This window comes from Orycteropus afer, unplaced genomic scaffold (assembly GCF_000298275.1).
Source record: "Orycteropus afer afer isolate SDZICR_OR568_19922 unplaced genomic scaffold, OryAfe1.0 scaffold00003, whole genome shotgun sequence".
Lineage (NCBI taxonomy): Eukaryota > Metazoa > Chordata > Mammalia > Tubulidentata > Orycteropodidae > Orycteropus > Orycteropus afer.
Window position 1 is genome coordinate 32,213,652 of NW_006921590.1, and position 9,412 is coordinate 32,223,063.

At 43.9% G+C, this 9,412-nt stretch overlaps 1 protein-coding gene across 1 annotated transcript in view; it reads left to right on the forward strand.

Annotated features, from left to right (window-relative positions):
• EPHB1 (EPH receptor B1) overlaps window positions 1-7,587 on the forward strand; it is a 475,286-nt gene extending 467,699 nt beyond the window's left edge. The window contains exons 14-16 of the mRNA XM_042780351.1: window positions 1,349-1,542; window positions 3,370-3,525; window positions 7,479-7,587. Of these exons, the coding sequence (XP_042636285.1) occupies window positions 1,349-1,542; window positions 3,370-3,525; window positions 7,479-7,587 (459 nt within the window). The remainder of the gene's footprint in view (window positions 1-1,348; window positions 1,543-3,369; window positions 3,526-7,478) is intronic.
• Window positions 7,588-9,412: the final 1,825 nt, after the last annotated feature.

A 9,412-nucleotide genomic window follows, 5' to 3' on the forward strand; every position in this document is an offset into this window, starting at 1 on the left:
CTTTCTCCTGCTCTTCCGGCCTGCTACTCTGTGCTACGCCCGTGCTTACCTTGCTCCCAGAGACCCGGTCCGTCTCGGGAGGGTAACAAGGAAAAGTGTTCAGTGCAGATCAGTGAGTAAGCACAAGCCGGCCCGTGCTTACCTCGCTCCCGGTTACTAAGCACAAGCCCACCCGTGCTTACCTCGCTCCCGGGGACTAAGCACAAGCCTGCCTGTGCTTACCTTGCTCCCGGAGACCCAGTCCCTCTCAGGAGGGTAACAAGGGAAAGTGTTCAGTGCAGATCAGTGAGTGAGCACTAGCCCGCCCGTGCTTACCTTGCTCCCGGAGACCCGATCTACAAAAAGTATAGAGAAGGCATAATTCATGTAAATGAATTAGATATTGAGAAGTAAAGGATAGAAAACCCAGAAACCTGAAAAACAGATAAAAATACTTAAAGATCCTAAAATCTTTATCAAATAACCCCCGAGGTATCCAAAAATTACCAGAACTTGATTGGAGATAATTCATGTTCCATCACCTTGTTATTTTAACTGTTGTCATTGTACTCAACCATTTTGCTTAACCAAGTTATTTTCAACCCAATTTATGTTGCTGTCCCATGAGGATTAAGGCAAATAATACATAAGAAGCATCTAGAGGGTCCCTGGTATGTAGTAGGCTTCTCCTTAAGTGCTAATCCCTTTTGTCTCTTCTCTTCCTGTCAGAGTGAAAGGATGAGCCCATCAGAGGTTTTGGTGGATGTTCTTTATAAATAGTGAATTTATTGGACTTCTTATATGTCATGGTTCCATCACCCCTGGTGCCCTCTAGCTACCAGTAAGTCAGAACTAGGCCCATGTCCTCTTAAAGAAAGGAGGATCTTGAGCTATTCACCAGCACATTCAACAACAGCAACAAAATAGCCTGTGTCGTGGAGTCCCTGGTTGGCTCCTAATTGAACCTACCCAGAGGTGCCTCAGAACAAAGGCTTGATGATCTGCTTCCAAAGGGTCACAGCCAAGAAAACTCTGGTGCACAGTTCTACTCCACTACACATGGGGTTGTCATGAATTGGAATTCACTCAATGACAACTGGTTACTGGTAGTGTGTGTCAAGCTGTGCTCCAGTTCTGGGGACACAAGAGGCAATAATATGTGATCACTGCCTTTTAGGAGCCCATAGTCTTGGGAGAGAAAGCCAAATGCACAGAAAAATCCATTATGGTGAAAGGCATGTGAGCACAGAAGGAATGGGTACCTGAGACAGCCTGGGTCAGGGAGCCTGCATCCTTAGGAGCTAATTAGTGAATGACTAGCTGGTGCCTCATCAACTCATCACATCTGTTCCCTTGTGTGCTACTGCAGGTCATCAATGCTATTGAGCAGGACTACCGGCTGCCCCCACCCATGGATTGTCCAGCTGCTCTACACCAGCTCATGCTGGACTGTTGGCAGAAAGACCGTAACAGCCGGCCCCGCTTTGCAGAAATTGTCAACACCTTGGACAAGATGATCCGGAACCCAGCAAGTCTCAAGACTGTGGCAACCATCACCGCCGTGTGAGTCTAGTGGAACATGGTGATTACTAGGTGGTGGGTAATCACAGGGTCAGAAACCTGTAACAAGGAATCCAGCTTTTTGGTTGTTGAGAGAAAGGATAGGGTGGTTGAGGATATTCACTAAAGGAAGAAGTCCCAAGAGTCTTCCCTTTCTCTTCTCTGCAATATTCCCTGCCTCCAGGGCTATAGACAGACATTAAGAGGTCTGGCTCTGTCTCCCTACTCCATTGGTTTCACATGGACTGGGCTGGGTTCTGTAGTAAGTGAGCTGTGTCTGATCTGACTGGTAAGATTCTCCACTTCTGGGTGATCCTGTTTCCAGAATTCACCCTATCTGTTAACCACAACAGTCCATGATGCAGGAGGAGTGGCAGACTTGGAACCTTGGCAAGTGCATTGGCAGGTAAAGACCCTGATTGGTGAGGTACAAAGAAATGCAAACGAGTGGATTAGTTATGAGTGAATGCATAGAACACCTGTCAGCTACTGCCTGGCTGTGTAGTTCTCAGCTCCATTTTCAATGTTAACTTATTTATTAAACCATCCTTTCAGCCAAACCTTATTGGGTGCTTATATGCCTAGAAGTATGCCTGATACCAACAGTACAGAATGAACAAGACAGACATGGTCCTTACCTTCATGGAGCTTAGGATGATTTAGGAGAGGCAAACATTAATCAGATGACTTCACAAAGAAATGTTGAATTGAGATGCTAATAACTACTGTGACAGGAAGGTGCATGGGACATTGAGAGTGTCAGGGAGGCATCCCTGCCTGAGTGGCATTTCAGCTGAGAGCTGAAGCATGAGAATGCACTAACTGGATGAAAATGGAGATGGGTGGAGAGGGACAAGGGCTCCAGGCTAAGGCTACAGCATTGTGTGGAGCTGAAGGTAGGAGGCACAGGGCCAATGTGGCCAGAGTGCAGTTGATGGGGACTAAGGCTAGCAGGGTGGGCAAAAGTGAGACCAGATAGGGCCTTTTAGGTCATGATAATAAGAATTTTAGACTTGATTTTTCAGAACAATGACCACCCGCTGAAGGGTTTGGTGGATAAAGGGTGGTGTTGGGGGTTATTGACAAGATCACATATGCATTTTTAAAATAGCATCCTGGCTACAGTATGGAACTTAGGTTGAAGGGAACAGGCATGCATGAAGAAAGACTGGGAGAGAATAATTCATGATAGAGTAAAAAATCTCTTAAATTCATATAATAGCTATGGAAAGAAGGGGATGAGTTTGAGAGTTGGGTTTGATGAGTTTGAGGTGAAATCTTTATGACCTGGACATGGGAATTGAAGGTGAGAGAAATGTCAAGATGGCACCCTGATTTCTGGTTTGGGGCCCTGGTTATCTGGAAGTATTTTGGGAATGTTCAGAAAAGGTCAGTGGTGAGCTGCTCTGCTTCTTTTTTCCTAGGGCCTGAAAATAGAACCAGGAAAAAATATATATAACCAATTATTTGGGGAGATTGTGGTATGTATTTCAAGGGCCATATATTTTTTTTTAATGGTGAAGCACTTAGAATTCTATTTACAAAGGAATTGGGGGTCTCTTCTTCCCTTCAGGCTGATTGCTGTGTCAGTCTGCCTGTCTGAGTTGGCTGACACGTGAAAGTACCCAGAGGCAGGGGACTAGGTACTACTGGTCTTTGGAGGTCATTCCAACTCAGAAGGAAGGAAGGAAAGGTCAGTGCAGAACTCTATCACAAACTTCATCCAGTCATGGATGCTCCCCACTGTGAATTCTGTCATCAACTCTGAGTGTGGCTCCACCCATGTGCTTCTGCATTTGTGGGCTCACCTGCTCCTCTCTGTACCCCCAGGCCTTCCCAGCCCCTGCTAGACCGCTCCATCCCAGACTTCACAGCCTTCACCACTGTGGATGACTGGCTCAGTGCCATCAAAATGGTCCAGTACAGGGACAGCTTCCTTACTGCTGGCTTCACCTCCCTCCAGCTGGTCACCCAGATGACATCAGAGTAAGTGATGAGAATCCCTCTGTTCAGCCCATGGGTGGGTGCTGGGCCTCTTTCCTGCTACTTGGATGGTGTGAGTCCTATTTCTACAGATAGTCCTATAGGAGTCACTTGTTGAAGCACATGGTTAAGTGCTCACCTACTAACCAAAAGGTTAGTGGTTTGAGTCCACCCAGATGTTCCTCAGAAGAAAGACCTGACAATCTGCTTCTGGAACATCATAGCCATTGAAAATTTCATGGAGCAGTTAGATTCTATATACATGGGGTTACCATGAGTCAGAACTGTCTCCACAGCAACTAACAACAGCATAGATGAAGAGTCTCAACCCTGGAGCTCCTCCTCTGTATAGGGCCAGATTGGGCAAGAGAGCACGAGGGAAAATGGAGGGGAACTCTGGGGTGGGGTGGGGAGACAGAGATCTGTTTTGAGCCCCAAATGAGAGTTCTTCTAAGTCATAGCCGTATGTCATTTGTCTAATCATCAAGAGTCTCTCCCCCATTTAAGTTTCTAAACTCAGCCCATCAAAGAGAGCATCCAGATGGAAAGAACACAGCCAGCCAGCACTTTAAACAACATAGCAGGAAGAAGCATTGCCCTTATTCAGCACCAATCTCAGATGTGTGGGGAGCTTGTGTTTGTACTTAGATAGCGCTTGTAAATAAGCACATATTTTCCATCCACCACGAATTATTTACCAGCCGGCTGCCCCCACAGGAGAATGGAGGAATACAAAAAACAAAATTATTCAAATAAAATGAGAGTCAGAAAGGATCTTAGAGATCCATGCAGTCTATCATTTCCCCAAGAATGTTCTGAGTCACACCGGTTCAGGGAAATGTTAATAGGTTCTCCTTGGAAAAAGGGTCCCGTGGTCAAATAAATTTGGGAAATACTGTGCACTTTATCACCCTCTTGGAGATTCACTGCACAGATTAGCATTGTAAAGGCCATGAAAAATCCTGAAATAAACCCATTTAAAATTATTAAATGTCATGGAGCCATATTTTTGAGGGGCAGGGCTTTGTAAAACTGTAGTTTGGCAAATATTCATTTAGTCCTGCCCCTTCCATTCTACAGATTCAGAAAGCAGGTGACGTTAAGTGCCCTGCCTGAAGATACGGTGCTGAAGAGTGGCAAAGCTGGGACTAAAGCCTCCTTTCCTGACTGCCAGTTCAATATCCTTTCTACGGTCCACCCCAGGGCTGCAGTGGTTCCCATAATTTGCTGCACACTGGAATCACCTGGGGATCCTTAAAAAAACACTGATGCCTGACTCCCATTCATAGGCTTCCTGATTTAATTGGCACATGGTGAGGCCGGGCATTGGGTTTTTTAAAGGCTCCCCAGTTAATGAGTTGCCATCGAGTCAATTCTGACTCATTATGACCCTCTGTGTGTCAGAGAACTGTGCTCCTTAAGATTTTCAGTGGCTGATTTTTTGGAAGTAAATCACCAGGTCTTTCTTCTGACATACCTCTGGGTAGACTCAAACCTCCAACCTTCCAGTTAGCAGCCAAACACATTTACCATTTCACCATCCAGGGACTCCACAAGGTGATTCTATCAAGCAGCCAAGTTTGGGAACTACTGGACTAAAGCTGGCAAGGGTTTAATTTGCCTTCTGCACTCACAGAGGTTCAAGTAATCCTACCTAGGAAATTAACTACCCCATCACCACTCCAAAGCACACATATCAGAGTGGGCCTCATTTGCTGCCCAGACTGTAAGTAACATGTACTGACAGCAGTGGCCTAGTAGCCTGTAACACACATTCCCATGGGTAGAGGATTGTTCTGTCAGGCAGGAGTTAGTTGTCCACCTATTATGTAATAGGTACAGTGCTAGGTGCTGGGGTCATCTCCTGGGGTGTACTCCTTGATGAATCCCAGGTGAGAGAGGTGGTCACCCACCCCTAGAAGTTGAGCCTTCTGTCCTGGAGTCCTCTTGGCAGTCACTCTTCCTGGAATCTAGCTCTGCCTGTGAGGTTATTCTTGTCTGAAATTATGGGCAAGAATAAAACTCAGAGGTACATTCTCTAGAGAGATGGTTTCAATGTGCATCTATCCTTGAATCCACACATGAAACATCGGAATTCATTTTTTCAAACCTGGGTTCATTTCCTGGTGATACCTAAAATAGACAGCTCCTGCCATTATGAATTATTATCTATAAGATAGCAAAAAAAAATATATATATATAAAAAAAGAAGCACTCACCAGTGGAAAAGCAGCATCTCTGTCTTGCAGAGCTAAAATGGATGCCCCTAGATGATGGAGGGGGCTGGGGTTCAGGGATAGAAGTGGATCTTCATGAAGACATGCCACTCCTGCTTTTCCACTGTGGTCCTGTGTATGGGACCCATTGTCATCTCATCCTCTCCAGTCAGAGGGAGTCAAGTAAAGTGAAGTGAAATTCCTCAATCTGAGAATATGTATGTGAAAAAGAATAAGGAATATGGAAAACTTCAAGGAATGTGAAACTGAAAGTTAAGGGATTTAGTGGGAATACAAAATGTCCACACACTGTTAGAGCAAGTTAATTTATTTCTTGAGAGAGAAAATATGTAAAGGGAAAATTAATAACTGAATAAAAGAGATAGAGGGGCAGTTTGTACATTGAAAATTCAAGCATGCTTCAGGGAAGTGTAGACTAAAAAGACCTGGGCTATTTGACAACCTCAGCCAGCTGTAGCCTGTGGATGGGGGACTGATCACCAGCAAAACAGGAGGGAGGGAAGGAAAGAGCTGAGTCACTGGGAGCAGGGGTCAGGGAGCAGGCAGAATGTCTCCACATGGGTTTGGTGTGCAATGTATAAAGTGATCTACTGTGCTAAGATTGGGGACTTTTGGGAACTACTTTTGAGATCTCAGAAGAGCTCTGAGAACAGCTCTGCTCATGGGTGAGAGTCCAGCCCTCTTGTATTTGAAGCCCAGCACCACTGACTACCCACTATATGACCTTGAACACATTACTTAACTTCTCTGAGCCCCAACTGTTCAGTCTATAAATATGCCAATAAGAATAGTGCCCATCTCATTGGTTTCTTTAAGAGATGAGTGGATTAGTGGATTCAAAGCACTTGCCCTAGTGCTTGCCCATAGGATTCACAGAATAAATGGTTGCTGTTAAATTACTATTATTATTATTATTATGGACTTTGTGGTGGTATGTCAATTTTTATGAAATGTGTTCATGTATGTTTAAATGAGATAGTTTATGGGATATGAGAAGCATTCAAGCAATGTTATATGTTGTTTTACTAACCAAAAAAGATTTGTGGTTCTCCCCAAGGTCAAATATAAGCCATGAACTTATTAAGATTCACAGTTCAAAGATGAATCTCATCCAAACCCCAATCCCAGACATATTCCTTGGGTTCCTGCTTGGGAAGATATTTTAAAGTTATTTTGAGATCACCCTTCTTAAAAATTCATGACATTAAAATTCAAACAGAGGCAAAAAATGGAAACGCAGGGGGAAACATCTGAGAACCAGACAAGCCCCACATCTTTTCAGTCTTAGCGGGTGATCACTAATTTAGGCAGAAAGCACCACAGAATAACTGAAGCCCCATAGAGCATGTGCTTAGAGTGTTAAAAAAAAAAAAAAGCAGAGGAAAGTTTCAGTCCACCTGAGATCCATAGCCACCCAGTGAAGGGCCTCCAGAACCCACAGGTATAGAACACAGTCTAGGAACAAGGCACAGCACTTCCAGAATCATCTAAGCTTGGTGAGGCATTAATGACAAGGGACACTGCATGGAGAAAGGGAGTTTGAGCAAAAAAACTATCTAATTAGGAGTTTACCAAAGACTAGGGTAAAGAGGGTAGTTGGACTTGAAATGCTTTTATTTGCCTATTTATTATCAGTAATATGCCTACTTTGATGAGTTTTGATCTGTGAAAACTGCCCTAATGCTGAAGTGACTTCTTTTGTGGATTTTTTCCTCCTAGAGACCTCCTGAGAATAGGGGTGACCTTGGCAGGTCATCAGAAGAAGATCCTGAACAGCATCCATTCTATGAGGGTCCAGATGAGTCAATCACCAACAGCAATGGCATGAGAACTCTCATTTTCTGGGGGAAGGAGAGGAAGGACAAGGACCAACAGTCAAGGGAAAGCTGGAGATTGGCCACTGTGGAATGTTCTAGAAAAGTTGTCTTCTTAGCTGAGAAATGCATTTCTATCAATGAAGGATAAACCGGACCTGTTGCTAATAGGCAACCCTCGTTTCTCAGTGACAGAAGCACATTTAAGATGCCATGGGAAACCAAATATATAACAATAAAAATATAAAAAGGCAATTTTCAAAGGAAATGAAGATGAAACAGTATGTATTGAGGGAACAAGAGTAAACTCTGCTTCCTCCCTCAGTAGGCTGGAGTCATCCATCAACAGGAAGAAAGGGAAGGAGGTAGAGGGAAGAAACAGAAGCAGTTTTCCATTTTCTTCCTCACCAATGACATTCTTTTCTTTTCTCCTTTTGTACTCCTCCCCCAGAACCCCTCCCTTCTCCCACATCCATATCCCTTTGCTCATGACCTGTGTAGGGAAGTTTCTTCAATTAAACCCCAGCTCCTGAGTCTCCAGATGTTGTTCTGTCAGTTGCCAAAGGACTTTGCTGACCACTGCATGGGGGATCCAACCAATTCAATTAATGTCTTCATATTGAAGAAGAGATGTACCTTCAATTGAAAACCTTGTTTTTCTTTTGTTTGCATTTTCTGCAAAAAGGAAAAAAAAAAAACATAAATTGGAGAAAAAGAAAAACCTGTTTCCGTGTGTAAGAGCACACATATGTATGTCTGCATTGTACAGTGACTGTGCTTGTTCGTAACAGATGCAAACAAGAAAGAACTGGAAAGTCTTTGTCCCTGGGAAACCTAAAGGGGCAAGAATGTGTGGTTGGTATAGCTTTCTGGTTGGCCCAATTGGCCTATTGGCTCAATGGGGAGAGAGGGTAGGGACACCAATAAGATGAAAGGGCAGGGGGAACCTCTCAAGAGTTTGCAAATACGGACAGGAAACAGGTGAGTGGTTTGAATTGGATGCAGTGTGGGCCATTCTAGAATGATGCTGACTAATGAATTATTCTTGATAACATCTGAAGAGAAGGAGAAGGAAAGAGTTTCTGGAGAATGTTCTTCCACATCCCTGGAATCGAAATCAAGAGGCGGCAAGGAAGGATTCTTGTCTTACCCGTGGACTGGCTTAAGCCGAGTGACACCAGAGGAATGTTTCAAATGTGTCCGTGTTTATCTTTACATTCCTTATCGTACCTCATTGTTCAATTCACTTTTGTAAATTCCACCTAACATTTAAATATTTTTAATTTCTCCTTTTACCTTAATCTCCTTGCTGATTTTATCTGTCTAATTAAAATGAGCAGAAGCATGTCTGGGTTTACATATAATGGCGTCAGAGTGTGTGTTCCTGGACCCCAGTGGGTTGTCATTACATTAGGGGAGAGTCCTAAACAACCATCCTTCTTCCCCTTTCTATGGGAAGGACAGAATACATCCCTGACCCCAGTAGTCCAGAGAAGTAGCATATTTTAGACTCACTCTCACTGATGTGACCCAAAGGAAAACCTGAATAAATACGAGGCTCTGAAGCCTTAAGTATGAGGCTTAGAGAAACCACTGGTGAATAAATACAATCACCAGTAATACACACCAGCCCTGACTTCACTGTACACACTGCATTTGAGAAGTTTACGTCAAGGCCAATTTTGTAACAGCCACTATAGAATATTTTAGAATGCTTGCTCGTGTACTGGCAGGGACGTAAGCCAGTAAGAGGAGCTAGTCTTCCTACATTGCTTATTTAATACATATTTAAGGTGAGGTCAGTCTTTTCTCCTAGTTCTATGTACCTTGGTGTTTGAG